Source organism: Oncorhynchus nerka, linkage group LG3 (assembly GCF_034236695.1).
Source record: "Oncorhynchus nerka isolate Pitt River linkage group LG3, Oner_Uvic_2.0, whole genome shotgun sequence".
In the NCBI taxonomy this organism is placed as follows: Eukaryota; Metazoa; Chordata; class Actinopteri; order Salmoniformes; family Salmonidae; genus Oncorhynchus; species Oncorhynchus nerka.
Genome location: NC_088398.1, coordinates 83,020,903 through 83,047,405, shown reverse-complemented (window position 1 = coordinate 83,047,405; position 26,503 = coordinate 83,020,903). Strand labels below are relative to the sequence as shown.

General features: G+C 47.0%; 1 protein-coding gene across 1 annotated transcript in view; it reads right to left on the bottom strand.

The window, feature by feature from the left end:
• The window catches only part of LOC135563048 (myc box-dependent-interacting protein 1-like), a 74,430-nt gene that overhangs the window by 4,090 nt on the left and 43,837 nt on the right, over positions 1–26,503 (bottom strand). Inside the window, exons 9-18 of the mRNA XM_065005860.1 lie at positions 24,020–24,881; positions 23,528–23,692; positions 23,130–23,291; positions 14,572–14,694; positions 13,710–13,805; positions 12,444–12,467; positions 10,648–10,899; positions 10,194–10,253; positions 1,576–1,650; positions 1,360–1,461 (exon numbers count right to left, since the gene is read on the bottom strand). Coding sequence (XP_064861932.1) covers positions 1,360–1,461; positions 1,576–1,650; positions 10,194–10,253; positions 10,648–10,899; positions 12,444–12,467; positions 13,710–13,805; positions 14,572–14,694; positions 23,130–23,291; positions 23,528–23,692; positions 24,020–24,881 — 1,921 coding nt within the window. The remainder of the gene's footprint in view (positions 1–1,359; positions 1,462–1,575; positions 1,651–10,193; positions 10,254–10,647; positions 10,900–12,443; positions 12,468–13,709; positions 13,806–14,571; positions 14,695–23,129; positions 23,292–23,527; positions 23,693–24,019; positions 24,882–26,503) is intronic.

Genomic DNA, 26,503 nt, shown 5'->3' with positions numbered 1-26,503 from the left:
AACACCTCAATGCTGGGGTTCTAACACCTCGATGCTGGGGATCTAACACCTCTATGCTGGGGTTCTAACACCTCAATGTTGGGGTTCTAACACCTCAATGCTGGAGTTCTAACACCTCGATGCTGGGGTTCTAACACCTCGATGCTGGGGTTCTAACACCTCGATGGTGTGGTTCTAACACCTCGATGGTCTGGTTCTAACACCTCGATGCTGTGGTTCTAACACCTCGATGCTGGGGTTCTAACACCTCGATGCTGGGGTTCTAACACCTCGATGCTGGGGTTCTAACACCTCGATGCTGGGGTTCTAACACCTCGATGCTCTGGTTCTAACACCTCGATGGTGTGGTTCTAACAACTCAATGCTCTGGTTCTAACACCTCGATGGTGTGGTTCTAACACCTCGATGCTGGGGTTCTAACACCTCGATGCTGTGGTTCTAACACCTCGATGCTGGGGTTCTAACACCTCGATGCTGGGGTTCTAACACCTCGATGCTGTGGTTCTAACACCTCGATGCTGGGGTGCTAACACCTCGATGCTGGGGTTCTAACACCTCGATGCTGGGGTTCTAACACCTCGATGCTGTGGTTCTAACACCTCGATGCTGTGGTTCTAACACCTCGATGCTGGGGTTCTAACACCTCGATGCTGGGGTTCTAACACCTCAATGCTCTGTTTCTAACACCTCGATGGTGTGGTTCTAACAACTCAATGCTCTGGTTCTAACACCTCGATGGTGTGGTTCTAACACCTCGATGCTGGGGTTCTAACACCTCGATGCTGTGGTTCTAACACCTCGATGCTGGGGTTCTAACACCTCGATGCTGGGGTTCTAACACCTCGATGGTGGGGTTCTAACACCTCGATGGTGGTGTTCTAACACCTCGATGCTGGGGTTCTAACACCTCGATGCTGTGGTTCTAACACCTCAATGCTGTGGTTCTAACACCTCGATGCTGGGGTTCTAACACCTCGATGCTGGGGTTCTAACACCTCAATGCTGTGGTTCTAACACCTCGATGCTGGGGTTCTAACACCTTGATGCTGGGGTTCTAACACCTCGATGCTGGGGTTCTAACACCTCGATGCTGGGGTTCTAACACCTCAATGGTGGGGTTCTAACACCTCGATGGTGGTGTTCTAACACCTCGATGCTGGGGTTCTAACACCTCGATGCTGGGGTTCTAACACCTCGATGGTGGGGTTCTAACACCTCGATGCTGGCTGATCTGAAGGGGTCTAGATCGACATAAGCATTGGTGGAGTTTTCCTCATGTTGTTTACACCTTACCGATCTGTTGGGGTTTTTAGGGTCAAGGAGGAGGGAAAAGATGAGATGACGTGGGCTTGCACTGACCTGTATTTCTGGGTTGTCGAAGGCCACAACCAGCACTATGTCTCCAGCCTTCATCTCCAGCTCACCCGAGTCATTAGCTGCATAGTCATGCATGGTGGTCACCTGAACATGATCAGGAAAATAGTACTATTCAGTTTCATATCATTCCCTACTTGGAAATAACAGATACATATTAGACTACGTAGCATTTATTCACATATCAATCATCCCACCCACTTTAAAGAGGAATCCTGGCGGCATCTCTACCGCCTCTGAAGCCCCATTGGTTGCTACTGTTGCGACAGCAGGAATCTTGAACAAGAAATATATCAAACATGTAAATATGTAGTACCACACATCGACTTGGTAGCTACTGCATGTAGGAGAGAGTTCTGGATGAGAGCTCTGGATGAGAGCACTGGATGAGAGCTCTGCTACCCGACCGGTGCCCGACATTATCCATTGGGTTAGAGCCAGGTATGGCCTGTTGTCTCATCAGTAACTAGGATACAGGTATGGCCTGTTGTCTAATCAGTAACTAGGATACAGGTATGGCCTGTTGTCTCATCAGTAACTAGGATACAGGTATGGCCTGTTGTCTAATCAGTAACTAGGATACAGGTATGGCCTGTTGTCTCATCAGTAACTAGGATACGGGTATGGCCTGTTGTCTCATCAATAACTAGGATACAGGTATGGCCTGTTGTCTCATCAGTAACTAGGATACGGGTATGGCCTGTTGTCTCATCAATAACTAGAATACAGGTATGGCCTGTTGTCTCATCAGTAACTAGGATACAGGTATGGCCTGTTGTCTCATCAATAACTAGGATAAGGGTATGGCCTGTTGTCTCATCAGTAACTAGGATACAGGTATGGCCTGTTGTCTCATCAATAACTAGGATAAGGGTATGGCCTGTTGTCTCATCAATAACTAGGATACAGGTATGGCCTGTTGTCTCATCAGTAACTAGGATAAGGGTTTGGCCTGTTGTCTCATCAGTAACTAGGATACAGGTATGGCCTGTTGTCTCATCAGTAACTAGGATACAGGTATGGCCTGTTGTCTCATCAGTAACTAGGATACAGGTATGGCCTGTTGTCTCATCAGTAACTAGGATACAGGTATGGCCTGTTGTCTCATCAATAACTAGGATAAGAGTATGGCCTGTTGTCTCATCAATAACTAGGATACAGGTATGGCCTGTTGTCTCATCAGTAACTAGGATACAGGTATGGCCTGTTGTCTCATCAATAACTAGGATAAGGGTATGGCCTGTTGTCTCATCAGTAACTAAGATACAGGTATGGCCTGTTGTCTCATCAGTAACTAGGATACAGGTATGGCCTGTTGTCTCATCAATAACTAGGATACAGGTATGGCCTGTTGTCTCATCAGTAACTAGGATACAGGTATGGCCTGTTGTCTCATCAGTAACTAGGATACAGGTATGGCCTGTTGTCTCATCAGTAACTAGGATACAGGTATGGCCTGTTATCTAATCAGTAACTAGGATACAGGTATGGCCTGTTGTCTCATCAATAACTAGGATACAGGTATGGCCTGTTGTCTCATCAGTAACTAGGATACAGGTATGGCCTGTTGTCTCATCAATAACTAGGATACAGGTATGGCCTGTTGTCTCATCAGTAACTAGGATACAGGTATGGCCTGTTGTCTCATCAATAACTAGGATACAGGTATGGCCTGTTGTCTCATCAATAACTAGGATAAGGGTATGGCCTGTTGTCTCATCAATAACTAGGATACAGGTATGGCCTGTTGTCTCATCAGTAACTAGGATACAGGTATGGCCTGTTGTCTCATCAGTAACTAGGATACAGGTATGGCCTGTTGTCTCATCAGTAACTAGGATACAGGTATGGCCTGTTGTCTCATCAATAACTAGGATAAGAGTATGGCCTGTTGTCTCATCAATAACTAGGATACAGGTATGGCCTGTTGTCTCATCAGTAACTAGGATACAGGTATGGCCTGTTGTCTCATCAATAACTAGGATAAGGGTATGGCCTGTTGTCTCATCAGTAACTAAGATACAGGTATGGCCTGTTGTCTCATCAGTAACTAGGATACAGGTATGGCCTGTTGTCTCATCAATAACTAGGATACAGGTATGGCCTGTTGTCTCATCAGTAACTAGGATACAGGTATGGCCTGTTGTCTCATCAGTAACTAAGATACAGGTATGGCCTGCTGTCTCATCAATAACTAGGATACAGGTATGGCCTGTTGTCTCATTAGTAACTAGGATACAGGTATGGCCTGTCGTCTCATCAGTAACTAGGATACAGGTATGGCCTGTTGTCTCATCAGTAACTAGGATACAGGTATGGCCTGTTGTCTAATCAGTAACTAGGATACAGGTATGGCCTGCTGTCTCATCAGTAACTGGGATACAGGTATGGCCTGTTGTCTCATCAGTAACTAGGATACAGGTATGGCCTGTTGTCTCATCAGTAACTAGGATACAGGTATGGCCTGTTGTCTCATCAGTAACTAGGATACAGGTATGGCCGGCTGTCTCATCAGTAACCAGGATACAGGTATGGCCGGCTGTCTCATCAGTAACTAGGATACAGGTATGGCCGGCTGTCTCATCAGTAACTAGGATACAGGTATGGCCTGTTGTCTAATCAGTAACTAGGATACAGGTATGGCCTGCTGTCTCATCAGTAACTAGGATACAGGTATGGCCTGTTGTCTCATCAGTAACTTGGATACAGGTATGGCCTGTTGTCTAATCAGTAACTAGGATACAGGTATGGCCTGTTGTCTCATTAGTAACTAGGATACAGGTATGGCCTGTTGTCTCATCAGTAACTAGGATACAGGTATGGCCTGTTGTCTCATCAGTAACTAGGATACAGGTATGGCCTGTTGTCTCATCAGTAACTAGGATACAGGTATGGCCTGTTGTCTCATCAGTAACTAAGATACAGGTATGGCATGTTGTCTCATCAGTAACTAGGATACAGGTATGGCCTGTTGTCTCATCAGTAACTAGGATACAGGTATGGCCTGTTGTCTAATCAGTAACTAGGATACAGGTATGGCCTGTTGTCTAATCAGTAACTAGGATACAGGTATGGCCTGTTGTCTCATCAGTAACTAGGATACAAGTATGGCCTGTTGTCTCATCAATAACTAGGATACAGGTATGGCTTGGGTATCACTACATTGAGCACCAACGTTTTGAAGCCGAGCCATTTGTTCGTGCTCTGCTGCTGCAGTACAGTCATATCTGACTAAGATCATAACATGTTGACAGAAGTGCTTCAACCTCGTCAAATATAGGACAGATTACTTCACAGAAGATAATACTGTTCCTTGAGTTTTCTCAGAGTTTAGAGCAGGTGTGGGCAATTCCAGTCCTCCAGGGCCTGATTGGCGTCACAGTTTCTCCTCAGCTCCAGCTAACACACCTGACTCCAATAATCACCTAATCATGATCTTCAGTTTAGAATGCAATTTGATTAATCAGCTGTGTTTGCTAGGGATGGAGGAAAAAGTGTGACACCAATCAGGCCCTGGAGGACTGGAGTTGCCCACCTCTGGTTTGGAGTGATGAAAAGTAGCTAACAGCTAACTGCTAACAGCTAACTGTGATTACTGTGTGCCACGCTGTATGTCTCTCTCAAATGTCAATATGCCTTGTATACTGTTGTTCAGGTTAGTTATCATTGTTTTTGTTCACAATGGAGCCCCTAGTTCCACTCTTCATACCCCTGATAACTCCTTTGTCCCACTTCCCACACATGCGGTGACCTCACCCATTACAACCAGCATGTCCAGAGATACAACCTCTCTTATCATCACCCAGGGCCTGGGCTTATCTCCGCTGTACCCGCACCCCACCATACCCCTGTCTGCGCATTATGCCCTGAATATATTCTACCATGCCCAGAAACCTGCTCCTCTTATTCTCTGTCCCCAACGCTCTAGGCGACCAGTTTTGATAGCCTTTAGCCGCACTCTCATACTACTCCTTCTCTGTTCCGCGGGTGATGTGGAGGTAAATCCAGGCCCTGCATGTCCCCAGGCACCCTCATTTGTTGACTTCTGTGATTGAAAAAGCCTTGGTTTCATGCATGTCAACATCAGAAGCCTCCTCCCTAAGTTTGTTTTACTCACTGCTTTAGCACACTCTGCTAACCCTGATGTCCTTGCTGTGTCTGAATCCTGGCTCAGGAAGGCCACCAAAAATTCAGAGATTTCCATACCCAACTATAACATCTTCCGTCAAGATAGAACTGCCAAAGGGGGAGGAGTTGCAGTCTACTGCAGAGATAGCCTGCAAAGTAATGTCATACTTTCCAGGTCCATACCCAAACAGTTCGAACTACTAATTTTGAAAATTACTCTCTCCAGAAATAAGTCTCTCACTGTTGCCGCCTGCTACCGACCCCCCTCAGCTCCCAGCTGTGCCCTGGACACCATTTGTGAATTGATCGCCCCCCATCTAGCTTCAGAGTTTGTTCTGTTAGGTGACCTAAACTGGCATATGCTTTAACACCCTGGCAGTCCTACAATCTAAGCTAGATGCCCTCAATCTCACACAAATCATCAAGGAACCCACCAGGTACAACCCTAACTCTGTAAACAAGGGCACCCTCATAGACGTCATCCTGACCAACTGGCCCTCCAAATACACCTCCGCTGTCTTCAACCAGGATCTCAGCGATCACTGCCTCATTGCCTGTATCCGCTACGGATCCGCAGTCAAACGACCACCCCTCATCACTGTCAAACGCTCCCTAAATCACTTCTGTGAGCAGGCCTTCCTAATCGACCTGGCCCGGGTATCCTGGAAGGACATTGACCTCATCCCGTCAGTTGAGGATGCCTGGTCATTCTTTAAAAGTAACTTCCTCTCCATTTTAGATAAGCATGCTCCGTTCAAAAAGTGCAGAACCAAGAACAGATACAGCCCTTGGTTCACTCCAGACCTGACTGCCCTCGACCAGCACAAAAACATCCTGTGGCGGACTGCAATAGCATCGAATAGTCCCCGTGATATGCAACTGTTCAGGGAAGTCAGGAACCAATACACACAGTCAGTCAGGAAAGCTAAGGCATTTACATCATTTACATTTAAGTCATTTAGCAGACGCTCTTATCCAGAGCGACTTACAAATTGGTGCATTCACCTTATGACATCCAGTGGAACAGCCACTTTACAATAGTGCATCTAAATCTTTTAAGGGGGGGTGAGAAGGATTACTTTATCCTAAGGCCAGCTTCTTCAGGCAGAAGTTTGCATCCTGTAGCTCTAACTCCAAAAAGTTCTGGGACACTGTGAAGTCCATGGAGAACAAGAGCACCTCCTCCCAGCTGCCCACTGAACTGAGGCTAGGTAACACGGTCACCACCGATAAATCCATGATTATCGAAAACTTCAATAAGCATTTCTCAACGGCTGGCCATGCCTTCCGCCTGGCTACTCCAACCTCGGCCAACAGCTCCGCCCCCCCCGCAGCTCCTCGCCCAAGCCTCTCCAGGTTCTCCTTTACCCAAATCCAGATAGAGGATGTTCTGAAAGAGCTCCAAAACCTGGACCCGTACAAATCAGCTGGGCTTGACAATCTGGACCCTCTATTTCTGAAACTATCCGCCGCCATTGTCGCAACCCCTATTACCAGCCTGTTCAACCTCTCTTTCATATCGTCCGAGATCCCCAAGGATTGAAAGCTGCCGCAGTCATCCCCCTCTTCAAAGGGAGACACCCTGGACCCAAACTGTTACAGACCTATATCCATCCTGCCCTGCCTATCTAAGGTCTTCGAAAGCCAAGTCAACAAACAGGTCACTGACCATCTCGAATCCCACCGTACCTTCTCCGCTGTGCAATCTGGTTTCCGAGCCGGTCACGGGTGCACCTCAGCCACACTCGAGGTACTAAACGATATCATAACCGCCATCGATAAAAGACAGTACTGTGCAGCCGTCTTCATCGACCTTGCCAAGGCCTTCGACTCTGTCAATCACCATATTCTTATCGGCAGACTCAGTAGCCTCGGTTTTTCGGATGACTGCCTTGCCTGGTTCACCAATTACTTTGCAGACAGAGTTCAGTGTGTCAAATCGGAGGACATGCTGTCTGGTCCTCTGGCAGTCTCTATGGGGGTGCCACAGGGTTCAATTCTCAGGCCGACTCTTTTCTCTGTATATATCAATGATGTTGCTCTTGCTGCGGGCGATTCCCTGATCCACCTCTACGCAGACGACACCATTCTATATACTTTCGGCCCGTCATTGGACAGTGTGCTATCTAACCTCCAAACGAGCTTCAATGCCATACAACACTCCTTCCGTGGCCTCCAACTGCTCTTAAACGCTAGTAAAACCAAATGCATGCTTTTCAACCGATCGCTGCCTGCACCCGCATGCCCGACTAGCATCACCACCCTGGATGGTTCCGACCTTGAATATGTGGACATCTATAAGTACCTAGGTGTCTGGCTAGACTGCAAACTCTCCTTCCAGACTCATATCAAACATCTCCAATCGAAAATCAAATCAAGAGTCGGCTTTCTATTCCGCAACAAAGCCTCCTTCACTCACGCCGCCAAGCTTACCCTAGTAAAACTGACTATCCTACCGATCCTCGACTTCGGCGATGTCATCTACAAAATGGCTTCCAACACTCTACTCAACAAACTGGATGCAGTCTATCAAAGTGTCATCCGTTTTGTCACTAAAGCACCTTATACCACCCACCACTGCGACTTGTATGCTCTAGTCGGCTGGCCCTCGCTACATATTCGTCGCCAGACCCACTGGCTCCAGGTCATCTACAAGTCCATGCTAGGTAAAGCTCCGCCTTATCTCAATTCACTTGTCACGATGGCAACACCCATCCGTAGCATCCAGCAGGTGTATCTCACTGATCATCCCTCAAGCCAACACCTCATTCGGCCGCCTTTCGTTCCAGTACTCTGCTGCCTGTGACTGGAACGAATTGCAAAAATCGCTGAAGTTGGAGACTTTTATCTCCCTCACCAACTTCAAACATCAGCTATCTGAGCAGCTAACCGATCGCTGCAGCTGTACATAGTCTATTGGTAAATAGCCCACCCATTTTCACTTACCTCATCCCCATACTGTTTTTATTTATTTACTTTTCTGCTCTTTTGGACACCAATATCTCTACCTGTACATGACCATCTGATCATTTATCACTCCAGTGTTAATCTGCAAAATTGTAATTATTCGCCTACCTCCTCATGCCTTTTGCACACAATGTATCTAGACCCCCCCCCACTTTTTATTTTCTTTTTTCTCTACTGTGTTATTGACTTGTTAATTGTTTACTCCATGTGTAACTCTGTGTTGTCTGTTCACACTGCTATGCTTTATCTTGGCCAGGTCGCAGTTGCAAATGAGAACTTGTTCTCAACTGGCCTACCTGGTTAAATAAAGGTGTTCTCAACTAGCCTACCTGGTTAAATAAAGGTGTTCTCAACTAGCCTACCTGGTTAAATAAAGGTGTTCTCAACTAGCCTACCTGGTTAAATAAAGGTGTTCTCAACTAGCCTACCTGGTTAAATAAAGGTGTTCTCAACTTGCCTACCTGGTTAAATAAAGGTGTTCTCAACTAGCCTACCTGGTTAAATAAAGGTGTTCTCAACTTGCCTACCTGGTTAAATAAAGGTGTTCTCAACTTGCCTACCTGGTTAAATAAAGGTGTTCTCAACTTGCCTACCTGGTTAAATAAAGGTGTTCTCAACTTGCCTACCTGGTTAAATAAAGGTGTTCTCAACTTGCCTACCTGGTTAAATAAAGGTGAAAAAAATAAATAAAAAAAATAAAAAAAACTGCTAACAGCTAACTGCTCTCTCACGTCTCTTCATTGAGCAGAGCAGCCCAAGTGGAGCCGTTGCTATGGTTACTCACAGCCTCAGAGACGCCATGAGCATTGTGCATGCAGAGTGAGCTGCGCGCAGGGTGAGATAGTGACAGAATGAGAGGAGCAGCTAATGAGTAACTATTGAGCAGCTCTGGTTTCGGGCAGGGCCTTTAATTTGGCATAAGCAATTGGGCCTGGTTAGGCTGGGTAGGGCCTGAATGTTGCAGGGCATGGGAGGGCTCGTGCTTTTCAATGGATGCCCATGGGGGACTCTAAAGACAATCAATCCATCAATTCATAAATATAATCAACTCAATCACCAATCAATCAATGAATCAATCAATCAACCTACCAATCAATCAACCTACCAGCCAACCTATCAATCAACCTACCAGCCAACCTACCAGCCTACCTATCAATCAACCTACCAGCCAACCTACCAGCCAACCTATCAATCAACCTACCAGCCAACATACCAGCCAACATACCAGCCAACCTATCAATCAACCTACCAGCCAACCTATCAATCAACCTACCAGCCAACATACGAGCCAACCTATCAATCAACCTACCAGCCAACCTACCAGCCAACCTATCAATCAACCTACCAGCCAACCTACCTGCCAACCTATCAATCAACCTACCAGCCAACCTACCAGCCAACCTATCAATCAACCTACCAGCCAACCTACGAGCCAACCTATCAATCAACCTACCAGCCAACCTACCAGCCAACCTATCAATCAACCTACCAGCCAACCTACCTGCCAACCTATCAATCAACCTACCAGCCAACCTACCAGCCAATCTATCAATCAACCTACCAGCCAACCTACCAGCCAACATATCAAGCAACCTACCAGCCAACCTACCAGCCAACATATCAATCAACCTACCAGCCAATCTATCGATCAACCTACCAGCCAACCTACCAGCCAACCTATCAATCAACCTACCAGCCAACCTATCAATCAAGGTGCAACTTACCTCCTCTACTGCTGTGGCTGTAGGTGTAGGTGCTGCAGCATCTGCTGTGGGCGTGTCAGCCTGTTGGAGAGGGAAAGAGGAGGACCTGTCACAAGTAGCACATCAGGACTGACACTAAAATACACCCCAGTCTATCCATCAACCCCCTGTTACAGACAGGCGGAACTGAAAGACTGGGATCCATTTTTATTTAGTAGGGAGCTGGAGAAACCAGATCCACAGCGATCTATTTACCTAACCAGGAAGTCCCATTGAGGTCAGAAGACCTGTTTTCTGAAAGAATACCTGTCGCTCTGTCTACTACTACTGGGAAGAACCAAACAGAACCGGTGAGGTCCACCATCATGTGTCTACAACTACAGTGTCCTCCATCCTGTCCTGCTAGACCACCAGACCAGTGTTGTAGCCGATGCATCCACCCAGCTCCAGATGCATCCTACTCTTTCCATCGTACCTGGGGCACCCCCTCCTCATCATCATCCCAGCCAGCAGCCTCAGACTCGGCCACGGCAGCGGAAGCAGTGGCATCAGCAACACCATCGTCCCCCCAGGAGTCATCCACCCTCACAGGCAGAGAGCCATCGTCATCCCAGCCTGCCGTGGTGGCAGCTATACCGTCATCCCCACAGCCAGCAGCACGCACCGGCAGGGTACCGTCATCATCCCAGTCCTGGGGCTCCTCTGGTGGAGCAGCAGTTTCCTCAGGCTACGTGGGGGCGAGGGGCGGGATGTAGGCGGGGGGGGCAATTTAAATGGGCAGAATGGGGCATGGCCATTGGTATTAGGAAACCCATTGGAAGCCATAGAGAAGATTTTAGGGTGCCAGGTTTTCCATGGCAATGGGCAGGAGCGAGGGTAGGGGCGAGGGTATAGGGGGTAGGGGTGAGGGTATAGGGGTTTGGGGCGAGGGTTAGGAGTGAGGGTATAGGGTTTAGGGGCGGTGGGTATAGGGGGTAGGAGTGAGGGTATAGGGGGTAGGGGCGAGGGTATAGGGGGTAGGAGTGAGGGTATAGGGGTTTGGGGCGAGGGTTAGGAGTGAGGGTATAGGGGTTAGGGGCGAGGGTTAGGAGTGAGGGTATAGGGGGTAGGGACGAGGGTTAGGAGTGAGGGTATAGGGGTTAGGGGCGAGGGGTAGGAGTGAGGGTATAGGGGGTAGGGGCGAGGGTAGGAGTGAGGGTATAGGGGTTAGGGACGAGGGTTAGGAGTGCGGGTATAGGGGTTAGGGGCGAGGGTCAGGAGTGAGGGTATTGGGGGTAGGGGCGAGGGTTAGGAGTGAGGGAATAGGGGTTAGGGGCGAGGGGTAGGAGTGAGGGTATAGGGGTTAGGGGCGAGGGTCAGGAGTGAGGGTATTGGGGGTAGGGGCGAGGGAATAGGGGCAGAAAAAAATGGGGTACAATGGGGCCATAGGATACCATAGGAAGCCATAGTGACCAAGCAACGGGTCAGGCCAGGGTTTCCATGGCAATGAGCCAATTATCAGGGATAATATAAATGCAGGAAATGAATAACAATTAATTGAATTAATTAATTGAAAAATAAAAACGTTTGAGAAGTGGGGGATGTGGCGAAAAAGTGAAAACACCAATTAAAAACTATCATTAGACTTTGTACAACTGACTAGGTAACGCCCCCTTTCCCTTTCCCTTCAGATCAATAGGTTTGAGATCATTAGGTTGCTATAGAGTTGGCATGATGGCACAAACAGACTGGCATTCAGGCTACCAGGTAACATCTTGCTCTATATCCATCCTTTTGTTGTAGGTTCTATTATTTTTAAATCTGAGGAGATGAGATTTTAGTTATGGCATGAAAGCAAACCTGAAAACACAATTTTATTATTCTGAGAGGATCAACCCACCCTAACCCATGTCTGTTACATCAGCTAGACTGTCCCATGACTGTTACATCAGCTAGACAGTCCCATGACTGTTACATCAGCTAGACTGTCCCATGACTGTTACATCAGCTAGACTGTCCCATGACTGTTACATCAGCTAGACTGTCCCATGCCTGTTACATCAGCTAGACTGTCCCATGACTGTTACATCAGCTAGACTGTCCCATGCCTGTTACATCAGCTAGACTGTCCCATGACTGTTACATCAGCTAGACTGTCCCATGACTGTTTGATCAGCTAGACTGTCCCATGCCTGTTACATCAGCTAGACTGTCCCATGACTGTTACATCAGCTAGACTGTCCCTGTTGGAGGGAATCTATGGCCAGTATGGAGTATGATCACCGTGCTTACCTCCCATGTGTCCCACGATATCGCCTTCAGGGGGCACAAAGAGAAAGGAAGAGAGAGAGAGAGAGAGAGAGAGAGAGAGAGAGAGAGAGAGAGAGAGAGAGAGAGAGAGAGAAAGAGAAGAGAGAGAGAGCGAGAGAGAGAGAGAGAGAGAGAGAGAGAGAGAGAGAGAGAGAGAGAGCGAGAGAGAGAGAGAGAAGCTCAAACATGGATAAATACCCAACACTGAGATTGTGTCTGTTTAATCAACCCATTCACTTCAATGTCATGTGACTAAACAAACATAAATGGTGAAAATGATAACGAGTCAATTAATATCTCTCCATGTAGGCGGAGCTCAGTCAGGGCTCTGAGCGTGTATCATGCACGTATTATAGGAGCCGATACCAATATGACAGAGCCCCCACTTGACATATTGCCTGCCTGGCCGTCTGACAGACCGGGACCTCTGACAGACCGGGCCGCATGACAGACCGGGACCTCTGACAGACCGGGACTTCTGACAGACCGGGCCGTCTGACAGACCGGGACTTCTGACAGACCGGGCCGTCTGACAGACCGGGACCTCTGACAGACCGGGACTTCTGACAGACCGGGCCGTCTGACAGATCGGGACCTCTGACAGACCGGGACTTCTGACAGACCGGGCCGTCTGACAGACCGGGACCTCTGACAGACCGGGACCTCTGACAGACCGGGACCTCTGACAGACCGGGACCTCTGACAGACCGAGTCGTCTGACAGACCGGGACCTCTGACAGACCGGGACCTCTGACAGACCTGGACCTCTGAAAGCCCAGGCCGTCTGACAGACCGGGGCCTCTGACAGACCGGGAACTCTGACAGACCGGGACCTCTGACAGACCTGGACCTCTGAAAGCCCAGGCCGTCTGACAGACCGGGACCTCTGACAGACCGGGACCTCTGACAGACCGGGACCTCTGACAGACCGAGTCGTCTGACAGACCGGGACCTCTGACAGACCGGGACCTCTGACAGACCGGGACCTCTGACAGACCTGGACCTCTGAAAGCCCAGGCCGTCTGACAGACCGGGGCCTCTGACAGACCGGGAACTCTGACAGACCGGGACCTCTGACAGACCTGGACCTCTGAAAGCCCAGGCCGTCTGACAGACCGGGACCTCTGACAGACCGGGACCTCTGACAGACCGGGACCTCTGACAGACCGAGTCGTCTGACAGACCGGGACCTCTGACAGACCGGGACCTCTGACAGACCGGGACCTCTGACAGACCGGGACAAACCACCTGAGAGGCTGAGGACACGGCTGTGCCACCATGACTTGGTGTAGCCAGGGTGGACAGGTCCATGTCCAAAAGGTTGTCCCCTGCAGGGCTGTCAAACTGCCAGGGGAAGGAAGGCGATGACACAAACAGACAGTTAACAGGAGTAGGATGGAAAGGATTTAGCAAGGGTCACACATTATGTGGATTTGGGGTTCAATTGAATGGAGTCAATTCAGGAAGAAAAATGAAATTCTAAATTCATTCAATAATTATTTTCAATAACTTGTCAGTAATCTGAAAAAGAGAAGCTATTTCTTTAAGTCCCCCCCAAAAAATATATTTTTTAAATTAAAAATTCAGATAACTTCCTGAATTGACTGACTTCAAGTCACTATTGAACCCAACCCTGGAGGAAAGTCCTAATAAAAAAAATCTATCAACAAAATGTAAACACTTAAAGGGATAGGCAACCAGATTTAGCCGCGGGCCGATTTTTATCCGAGTGGATGGTCGTAGGACCGGAACATAATTATAACAATTTCTACACCACAAATGGACCACAACTAATCCCAGAAAGAGACTATATTTGAAAATAACAATCCTACCTTCCTACCTTAATTACAATGAGACACCATCACAAAGGTCTCTTTTCTTCGTGGAAAAAAAACTTTGTGAACAGATTTCCTCAAATTAAAATTTCAGGTTTTTTTTTTGAACAAAAATGACCATCTCAAAACTTTTTTTGTGGTGGTTTGGGGCAAAAAAAATATGTAACTTGCGAGACGGTTTTGGCCGCCTGTTGCCGACCCACTGCAGTAAGGGGCTAGGCTAGGTTTAGGGTAGAGTAAGGGTTAGGTCAAGGAGGTAGGTAAACAGGCCGTACCTGTGTTGGGGATGTAACACTGATGTTAGGAGCAGCTGCAGCATCAAACAGATTAATGATGTTTTCTGGTTTCATGTCCCGACAGGGGCTGGATTCAGGCCGCGGCGGCATCACTGGTCTCAGCTACACAACGTTACGACGGAGAGAAAAGACAGGTCAATATAGGGGTATCATCATGGGTTGACAGCACAAACAGACATCGGACCAGGCTATAAACCTTTAAAAACGCTCATAAATGTCAATAGATATTTGTAAATAACTACTTAAATGTTAATACTATTTACACTATCTATAAATAGTTATATCAATGCTCACAAAGGTTTACCAAAACATCTGTCTCCCCTGACAGTTGGTAACAGACTAGACAGAGCCAGCATGTCTGTGTTTCTCCTGACAGTTGGTAACAGACCAGACAGAGCCGGCATGTCTGTGTTTCTCCTGACAGTTGGTAACAGACTAGACAGAGCCTGCATGTCTGTGTTTCTCCTGACAGTTGGTAACAGACTAGACAGTGCCGGCATGTCTGTGTTTCTCCTGACAGTTGGTAACAGACTAGACAGAGCCGGCATGTCTGTGTTTCTCCTGACAGTTGGTAACAGACTAGACAGAGCCTGCATGTCTGTGTTTCTCCTGACAGTTGGTAACAGACTAGACAGAGCCTGCATGTCTGTGTTTCTCCTGACAGTTGGTAACAGACTAGACAGAGCCAGCATGTCTAGCCCCCAGTACCACACATATTCCTCAGGCAATATCATTTGTTGACTTTTGTAAGCGTAAAAGCTTTGGTTTCATGCATGTTAACATCAGAAGCCTACTCACTAAGTTTGTTTTATTCACTGCTTTAGCATACAACACCAACCCTGATGTCCTAGCCGTGTCTAAATCCTGGCTTAGGAAGGCCACCAAAAATCCTGAAATTTCCATCCCCAACTACAACATTTTTCACCAAGATAGAACTATCAAAGAGGGCGGGGTTACAATCTACTGCAGAGATAGTCTGCAGAGTTCTGTCAAGCTATCCAGGTCTGTGCCCAAACAGTTCGAGCTTCTACTTCTAAAAATCCACCTTTACAGAAACAAGTCTCTCACTGTTGCCGTTTGCTATAGACCACCTTCTGCCCCCAGCTGTGCACTGGACACCATATGTGAATTGATCGCCCCCCATTTATCTTCAGAGTTCGTGCTGTTAGGTGATCTAAACTGCGATATGCTTAACACCGTCCTAAAATCTAAGCTAGATGCCCTCAATCTCACACAAATTATCAAGGATCCTACCAGATACAACCCCAAATCCATAAACACGGGAACCCTCATAGATATCATTCTGACCAACCTGCCTTCTAAATACACCTCTGCTGTCTTCAACCAGGGTCTCAGCGATCACTGCCTCATTGCCTGCATCCGTAATGGGTCCGTGGTCAAACGACCACCCCTCATCACTGTCAAACGCTCCCTAACACATTTCAGCAAGCAGGCCTTTCTAATCGACCTGGCCCGGGTACCCTGGAAGGATATTGACCTCATCCAGTCAGTAGAGGATGCCTGGTTGTTCTATAAAAGTGCTTTCCTCACCAACTTAAATAAGCATGCCCCATTCAAAAATTTTGGAACTAAGAACAGATATAGCCCTTGGTTCACTCCAGACTTGACTGTCCTTGACCAGCACAAAAACTTATTGTGGTGTTCTGCATTAGCATCGATTAGCCCCCGCGATATGCAACTTTTCAGGGAAGTTAGGAACCAATGTCAGTTAGGAAAGCAAATTCAGTTAGGAAAGCAAAGGCTAGCTTTTTTAAACCGAAATTTGCATCCTGTAGCACAAATTCCTAAAGTTTAAAGTTTGTTTTGGACACTGTAAAGGCCATGGAGAATAAGAGCACCTCCTCCCAGCTGCCCACTGCACTGAGGCTAGAAAACACTGTCACCACCGATAAATCCACAATAATCGAGAATTTCAATAAGCATTTTTCTATGCCTGGCCATGCTTTCCATCTGGCTACCCCTACCCCGGCCAACAGCTCTGCACCCCCCGCAGCAACTTGCCCAAGCACGCCCCACTTCTCCTTCACACAAATCCACACAGCTGATGTTCTGAAAGAGCTGCAAAATCTGAACCGGCAACAAATCAACTGGGCTAGACAATATGGACCCTCTCTTTCTAAAATGATCCGCAGCAATTGTTGCAACCCCCATAACTAGCCTGTTCAACTTCCCTTTCGTATCGCCTGAGCTCCCTAAAGATTGGAAAGCTGCTGCGGTCATCCCCCTCTTCAAAGGGGAGACACTCTAGACACAAACTGTTACAGACCTACATCCATCCTGCTCTGCCTTTCTAAAGTTTTCGAAAGCCAAGTTAACAAATAGATCCCCAACCATTTCAAATCCCCTGTACCTTCTCTGCTATGCAATCTGGTTTCCGAGCTGGTCATGGTGCACCTCAGCCTCGCTCAAGGTCCTAAACGACATCATAACTGCCATCAAAAAAAGACAGTACTGTGCAGCCATCTTCATCGACCTGGCCAAGGCTTTCGACTCTGTCCATCACCGCATTCTTATTGGCAGACTCAACAGCCTTGGTTTCTCAAATGACTGCCTCGCATGGTTCACCAACTACTTCTCAGATAGAGTTCAGTGTGTCAAATCGGAGGGCCTGTTGTCCGGAACTCTGGCAGTCTCTATGGGGGTGCCACAGGGTTTAATTCTCGGGCCGACTCTTTTCTCTGTATATATCAATGATGTCGCTCTTGCTGCTGGTGATTCTCTGATCCACCTCTACGCAGACGACACCATTCTGTATATATCTGGCCCTTCTTTGGACACTGTGTTAACAAACCTCCAGACAAGCTTCAATGCCATACAACACTCTTTTCCGTGGCCTCCGACCACTCTTAAAATCTAGTAATACTAAATGCATGCTTTTCAACCGATCACTGACCGTACCCGCCCTCCCGACCAGCATCACTACTCTCTACGGTTCTGACTTAGACTATGTGGACAACTACAAAACCCTAGGTGTCTGGTTAGACTGTAAACTCTCCTTCCAGACTCACATTAAGCATCTCCAATCCAAAATTAACTCTAGAATCGGCTTCCAATTTCGCAAACAAAGCCTCCTTCACTCATGCTGCTAAACATAACCTCATAAAACTGACTATCCTACCGATCCCTGACTTCGGCGATGTCATTTACAAAATAGCCTCCAACACTCTACTCAGCAAACTGGATGTAGTCTATCACAGGGCCATCCGTTTTGTTACCAAAGCCCGATATACTACCCACCACTGTGACCTGTACGCTCTTGTTGGCTGGCCCTTGCTTCATTTTAGTCGCCAAACCCACTGGCTCCAGGTCATCTATAAGTCTTTGCTAGGTAAAGCCCTGCCTTATCTAAGCTCACTGGTCACAATAGCAACACCCACCCGTACCACGCGCTCCAGCAGGTATATTTCACTGGTCATCCCCAAAGCCAACTCCTCCTTTGGCCACCTTTCCTTACAGTTCTCTGCTGCCAATGACTGGAACGAAATGCAAAAATGACTGAAGCTGGAGACGTATATCTCCCTCACTAACTTTAAGCACCAGCTGTCAGAGCAGCTCACAGATCACTGCACCCGTACATAGCCCATCTGTAAATAGCCCACCCAACTACCTCATCCCCATTTTGTTATTTATTTTGCTCTTTTGCACCCCAGTATCTCTACTTGCACATCATCATCTGCACATCTATCACTCCAGTGTTAATGCTAAATTGTAATTACTTTGCCACCATGGCCTATTTATTGCCTTACCTCCCTAATCTTCTCCATGGCCTATTTATTGCCTCCCTAATCTTCTCCATGGCCTATTTATTGCCTTTACCTCCCTAATCTTCTCCATGGCCTATTTATTGCCTTTACCTCCCTAATCTTCTCCATGGCCTATTTATTGCCTTTACCTCCCTAATCTTCTCCATGGCCTATTTATTGCCTTTACCTCCCTAATCTTCTCCATGGCCTATTTATTGCCTTTACCTCCCTAATCTTCTCCATGGCCTATTTATTGCCTTTACCTCCTAATCTTCTCCATGGCCTATTTATTGCCTTTACCTCCCTAATCTTCTCCATGGCCTATTTATTGCCTTTACCTCCCTAATCTTCTCCATGGCCTATTTATTGCCTTTACCTCCTAATCTTCTCCATGGCCTATTTATTGCCTTTACCTCCCTAATCTTCTCCATGGCCTATTTATTGCCTTTACCTCCCTAATCTTCTCCATGGCCTATTTATTGCCTTTACCTCCCTAATCTTCTCCTAGGCCTATTTATTGCCTTTACCTCCCTAATCTTCTCCATGGCCGATTTATTGCCTTTACCTCCCTAATCTTCTCCATGGCCTATTTATTGCCTTTACCTCCCTAATCTTCTCCATGGCCTATTTATTGCCTTTTTAATCCTCCCCTAATCTTCTCCATGGCCTATTTATTGCCTTTACCTCCCTAATCTTCTCCATGGCCTATTTATTGCCTTTACCTCCCTAATCTTCTCCATGGCCTATTTATTGCCTTTACCTCCCTAATCTTCTCCATGGCCTATTTATTGCCTTTACCTCCCTAATCTTCTCCATGGCCTATTTATTGCCTTTACCTCCCTAATCTTCTCCATGGCCTATTTATTGCCTTTACCTCCCTAATCTTCTCCATGGCCTATTTATTGCCTTTACCTCCCTAATCTTCTCCATGGCCTATTTATTGCCTTTACCTCCCTAATCTTCTCCATGGCCTATTTATTGCCTTTACCTCCCTAATCTTCTCCATGGCCTATTTATTGCCTTTACCTCCCTAATCTTCTCCATGGCCTCCCTAATTTATTGCCTTTACCTCCCTAATCTTCTCCATGGCCTATTTATTGCCTTTACCTCCCTAATCTTCTCCATGGCCTATTTATTGCCTTTACCTCCCTAATCTTCTCCATGGCCTATTTATTGCCTTTACCTCCCTAATCTTCTCCATGGCCTATTTATTGCCTTTACCTCCCTAATCTTACTACATTTGCACTGTATATATATATTTTTTCTATTGTGTTATTGGACTGTACGTTTGTTTATTCCATGAGTAACTCTGTTGTTGTTGTTTACTCCATGTGCGACTGACTCTGTGTTGTTGTTTGTGTCGTACTGCTTTGCTTTATCTTGGCCAGTTCGCAGTTGTAAATGAGAACTTGTTCTCAACTGGCCTACCTGGTTAAATAAATAAATGTGTTCTCAACTGGCCTACCTGGTTAAATAAAGGTGTTCTCAACTGGCCTACCTGGTTAAATAAAGGTGTTCTCAACTAGCCTACCTTGTTAAATAAAGGTGTTCACAACTAGCCTACCTGGTTAAATAAAGGTGTTCTCAACTAGCCTACCTGGTTAAATAAAGGTGTTCTCAACTAGCCTACCTGGTTAAATAAAGGTGTTCTCAACTGGCCTACCTGGTTAAATAAAGGTGTTCTCAACTGGCCTACCTGGTTAAATAAAGGTGTTCTCAACTAGCCTACCTTGTTAAATAAAGGTGTTCTCAACTAGCCTACCTGGTTAAATAAAGGTGTTCTCAACTAGCCTACCTGGTTAAATAAAGGTGTTCTCAACTGGCCTACCTGGTTAAATGAAGGTGTTCTCAACTGGCCTACCTGGTTAAATAAAGGTGTTCTCAACTAGCCTACCTGGTTAAATAAAGGTGTTCTCAACTGGCCTACCTGGTTAAATAAAGGTGTTCTCAACTGGCCTACCTGGTTAAATAAAGGTGTTCTCAACTGGCCTACCTGGTTAAATAAAGGTGTTCTCAACTGGCCTACCTGGTTAAATGAAGGTGTTCTCAACTGGCCTACCTGGTTAAATAAAGGTGTTCTCAACTGGCCTACCTGGTTAAATAAAGGTGTTCTCAACTAGCCTACCTGGTTAAATAAAGGTGTTCTCAACTGGCCTACCTGGTTAAATAAAGGTGTTCTCAACTAGCCTACCTGGTTAAATAAAGGTGTTTTCAACTGGCCTACCTGGTTAAATAAAGGTGTTCTCAACTGGCCTACCTGGTTAAATAAAGGTGTTCTCAACTAGCCTACCTGGTTAAATAAAGGTGTTCTCAACTAGCCTACCTGGTGAAATAAAGGTGTTCTCAACTAGCCTACCTGGTTAAATAAAGGTGTTCTCAACTAGCCTACCTGGTTAAATAAAGGTGTTCTCAACTAGCCTACCTGATTAAATAAAGGTGTTCTCAACTGGCCTACCTTGTTAAATAAAGGTGTTCACAACTAGCCTACCTGGTTAAATAAAGGTGTTCTCAACTAGCCTACCTGGTTAAATAAAGGTGTTCTCAACTGGCCTACCTGGTTAAATAAAGGTGTTCTCAACTGGCCTACCTGGTTAAATAAAGGTGTTCTCAACTGGCCTACCTGGTTAAATAAAGGTGTTCTCAACTGGCCTACCTGGTTAAATGAAGGTGTTCTCAACTGGCCTACCTGGTTAAATAAAGGTGTTCTCAACTGGCCTACCTGGTTAAATAAAGGTGTTCTCAACTAGCCTACCTGGTTAAATAAAGGTGTTCTCAACTAGCCTACCTTGTTAAATAAAGGTGTTCTCAACTAGCCTACCTGGTTAAATAAAGGTGTTCTCAACTAGCCTACCTGGTTAAATAAAGGTGTTCTCAACTGGCCTACCTGGTTAAATGAAGGTGTTCTCAACTGGCCTACCTGGTTAAATAAAGGTGTTCTCAACTAGCCTACCTGGTTAAATAAAGGTGTTCTCAACTGGCCTACCTGGTTAAATAAAGGTGTTCTCAACTGGCCTACCTGGTTAAATAAAGGTGTTCTCAACTGGCCTACCTGGTTAAATAAAGGTGTTCTCAACTGGCCTACCTGGTTAAATGAAGGTGTTCTCAACTGGCCTACCTGGTTAAATAATGGTGTTCTCAACTGGCCTACCTGGTTAAATAAAGGTGTTCTCAACTAGCCTACCTGGTTAAATAAAGGTGTTCTCAACTGGCCTACCTGGTTAAATAAAGGTGTTCTCAACTAGCCTACCTGGTTAAATAAAGGTGTTTTCAACTGGCCTACCTGGTTAAATAAAGGTGTTCTCAACTGGCCTACCTTGTTAAATAAAGGTGTTCTCAACTAGCCTACCTGGTTAAATAAAGGTGTTCTCAACTAGCCTACCTGGTGAAATAAAGGTGTTCTCAACTAGCCTACCTGGTTAAATAAAGGTGTTCTCAACTAGCCTACCTGGTTAAATAAAGGTGTTCTCAACTAGCCTACCTGGTTAAATAAAGGTGAAATAAAAAATATAAAGAAATACCCAAGAAGACTGGAGGCTGTAATCGCTGCCAAAGGCGTTTCAACAAAGTACTGAGTAAAGGGTCTAGTACTTATGTAAATGTGATATTTCAGTTGTTTTTTATATATATACAATTACAAAAAAAATCCTAAAAACTGTTTTTTGCTTTGTCATTATGGAGTACTGTATGTAGATTCATGAGGGGAAAAAAACAATTTATGAATAAGGATGTAATGTAACAAAATGTGGAAAAAGTCACTGTATGTGTTGATTTCGCTTATTCTAATAGAAGTACAGAACCTCCTTTTGATAGAAGCTATAATCTAAAGCTTACCTTAAAATGTAATGACAATTATCACAGAGTGATAAGAGGGAAATGTTATTTGTGCTTTTCTAATAACCAATTCAACTGGGTTCATGCAAGTGACTGATTGATCGTGCCTGGGAGAAATCCTCACTATCAGTATAAGCAATTTGGCAGTACGCCCAGAACATTGCTTTGAGAACTGAAAGGGGTATCTCAGTTTTCAAGGTCTCAGCTTGGAGAGAAGAAGCCTCGGTCAGTCACATGCAGGAACCAAACGTTAATGATGAATTAATGATGAATAACGAATCATGTGAATCATACGAATACACAGTAACTGTGTCAGCAGTATATAAGAGAACTAACGTGTACTATGGTGCATTGGCACCGTTTGTTGGCACCTTTCCAGCTTGCTGATAATAATGAATGATTAATATAAGTTAGACTTTTGAGTCCCTGGTGGTACTTTCCACGACAAAACATTCATGTGTTTTCCCTTCTACCTTTACACCTCGCTCTCCAGCAGTTAAGCACATTGTAAATAAACATTATGACGTCGGATTCCAAATTTAAAACATGTTTTCAAAGACCCTTCCTCGTTTGCCATATGGGAGAACCACACGATCTCACACGGGTCCAAAATCAGATGTGTGTATACAGCGCTCCCACCGGCGCATCAATTGTCTTAAACACCTCAATAACACAGAAATATTCCATCACCTGACATTTTTTTTAGAAAACCCTCAATATCCGCAGCATAAACCACCTGTGTTTCATCACATGTTTATTCACTAAAGTGCTCAGCACTGCGGGGGGGGAAACTAAGTGACTACTCAAGGTCCGCATCACCGAACGTAAAGTCATCCATTCTTCGAAATGATCAACAGTGTCCTGTTGACAAGCACTTCCTCATAATTAAATCACGACATTACAACACTCAAGTTGATTGTGATAGAGAAGGTTCCCATGCACTGTAGGGGTGGGGACACGGGTGGGGACACTGTAGGGGTGGGGACACTGTAGGGGTGGGGACACTGTAGGGGTGGGGACACTGTAGGGGTGGGGACACTGTAGGGGTGGAGACACTGTAGGGGTGGGGACACTGGGGGTGGGGACACTGTAGGGGTGGGGACACTGTAGGGGTGTAGGGGTGGGGACACTGTAGGGGTGGGGATACTGTAGGGGTGGGGACACTGTAGGGGGTGGGGACACTGTAGGGGTGGGGACACTGTAGGGGTGGGGATACTGTAGGGGTGAGACTGGGAGACTGTAGGGGTGGGGACACTGTAGGGTTGGGGACACTGTAGGGGTGGGGATACTGTAGGGGTGGGGAGACTGTAGGGGTGGAGACACTGTAGGGGTGGGGATACTGTAGGGGTGGGGACACTGTAGGGGTGGGGACACTGTAGGGGTGGGGACACTGTAGGGGTGGGGACACTGTAGGGGTGGGGACACTGTAGGGGTGGGGACACTGTAGGGGTGGGGACACTGTATGCGGAGACTGTAGGGGTGGGGACACTGTAGGGGTGGGGAGACTGTAGGGGTGGGGACATTGTAGGGGTGGGGACACTATAGGGGTGGGGACACTGTAGGGGTGCGGAGACTGTAGGGGTGGGGACACTATAGGGGTGGGGACACTGTAGGGGGTGCGGAGACTGTAGGGGTGGGGGTGGGGACACTGTAGGGGTGGGGACACTGTAGGGGTGGCGACATTGTAGGGGTGGGGACACTATAGGGGTGGGGACACTGTAGGGTGGGGAGACTGTAGGGGTGGGGACACTATAGGGGTGGGGACACTGTAGGGGTGGGGAGACTGTAGGGGTGGGGACATTGTAGGGGTGGGGACACTAGGGTGGGGACACTGTAGGGGTGGGGACATTGTACTGGGGTGGGGACACTATAGGGGTGGGGACACTGTAGGGGTGGGGAGACTGTAGGGGTGGGGACACTATAGGGGTGGGGACACTGTAGGGGTGGGGAGACTGTAGGGGTGGGGACATTGTAGGGGTGGGGACACTATAGGGTGGGGACACTGTAGGGGTGTGGGAGACTGTAGGGGTGGGGACACTATAGGGGTGGGGACACTGTAGGGGTGCGGAGACTGTAGGGGTGGGGACACTGAAGGAGTGCAGAGACTGTAGGGGTGGGGACACTGTAGGGGTGGGGGTGGGGACACTGTAGGGGTGGGGAGACTGTAGGGGTGGGGAGACTGTAGGGGTGGGGACACTGTAGGGTAGGGGTGGGGACACTGTAGGGGTGGGGGGTGGGGAGACTGGAGACTGTAGGGGTGGGGACACTGTAGGGGTGGGGACACTGTAGGGGTGGGGACACTGTAGGGGTGGGGACACTGTAGGGGTGGGGAGACTGTAGGGGTGGGGACATTGTAGGGGTGGGGACACTATAGGTGTGGGGACACTGTAGGGGTGCGGAGACTGTAGGGGTGGGGACACTATAGGGTGGGGACACTGTAGGGGTGCGGAGACTGTAGGGGTGGGGTGGGGACACTGAGGGGTGGGGGAGACTGTAGGGGTGGGGACACTGTAGGGGTGGGGACACTGTAGGGGTGGGGAGACTGTAGGGTGGGGAGACTGTAGGGGTGGGGACACTGTAGGGGTAGGGGTGGGGACACTGTAGGGGTGGGGACACTGTACGGAGACTGTAGGGGTGGGGACACTGTAGGGGTGGGGACACTGTAGGGGTGGGGACACTGTAGGGGTGGGGACACTGTAGGGGTGGGGGCACTGTAGGGGTGGGGACACTGTAGGGGTGGGGACATTGATAACTAAAACGGGAATGGTTCTGGCTCCACTACCTGGACAGTCTGCCCTGTTAATGAGGACATTTACAGTATCGTGTAGTTTACATTAAGCAGACAGACAGACAGACAGACAGACAGACAGACAGACAGACAGACAGACAGACAGACAGACAGAGAACAGTAGTTTACATTAAACAGACAGACAGACAGACAGACAGACAGACAGACAGACAGACAGACAGACAGACAGACAGACAGAGAACAGTAGTTTACATTAAACAGACAGACAGACAGACAGACAGACAGACAGACAGACAGACAGACAGACAGACAGACAGACAGACAGGCAGACAGACAGAGAACAGTAGTTTACATTAAGCAGGCAGACAGACAGAGAACAGTAGTTTACATTAAGCAGGCAGACAGACAGAGAACAGTAGTTTACATTAAGCAGGCAGACAGACAGACAGCCAGACAGATAACAGTAGTTTACATTAAGCAGACAGGCAGACAGACAGACAGAGAACAGTAGTTTACATTAAGCAGACAGACAGACAGACAGAGAACAGTAGTTTACATTAAGCAGACAGACAGACAGAGAACAGTAGTTTACATTAAGCAGACAGACAGACAGACAGAGAACAGTAGTTTACATTAAGCAGGCAGACAGGCAGACAGACAGACAGAGAACAGTAGTTTACATTAAGCAGACAGACAGACAGAGAACAGTAGTTTACATTAAGCAGACAGACAGACAGAGAACAGTAGTTTACATTAAGCAGACAGACAGACAGAGAACAGTAGTTTACATTAAGCAGACAGACAGACAGACAGACAGACAGAGAACAGTAGTTTACATTAAGCAGACAGACAGACAGAGAACAGTAGTTTACATTAAGCAGACAGACAGACAGACAGAGAACAGTAGTTTACATTAAGCAGACAGACAGACAGAGAACAGTAGTTTACATTAAGCAGACAGACAGACAGACAGACAGAGAACAGTAGTTTACATTAAGCAGACAGACAGACAGACAGACAGACAGACAGACAGACAGACAGACAGACAGACAGACAGACAGACAGACAGACAGAGAACAGTAGTTTACATTAAGCAGACAGACAGAGAACAGTAGTTTACATTAAGCAGACAGACAGACAGAGAACAGTAGTTTACATTAAGCAGACAGACAGACAGACAGACAGAGAACAGTAGTTTACATTAAGCAGACAGACAGACAGAGAACAGTAGTTTACATTAAGCAGACAGACAGACAGAGAACAGTAGTTTACATTAAGCAGACAGACAGACAGACAGACAGAGAACAGTAGTTTACATTAAGCAGACAGACAGACAGACAGACAGAGAACAGTAGTTTACATTAAGCAGACAGACAGACAGAGAACAGTAGTTTACATTACAGACAGACAGAGAGAACAGTAGTTTACAGACAGACAGACAGACAGAGAACAGTAGTTTACATTAACAGACAGACAGACAGAGAACAGTAGTTTACATTAAGCAGACAGACAGACAGAGAACAGTAGTTTACATTAAGCAGACAGACAGACAGAGAACAGTAGTTTA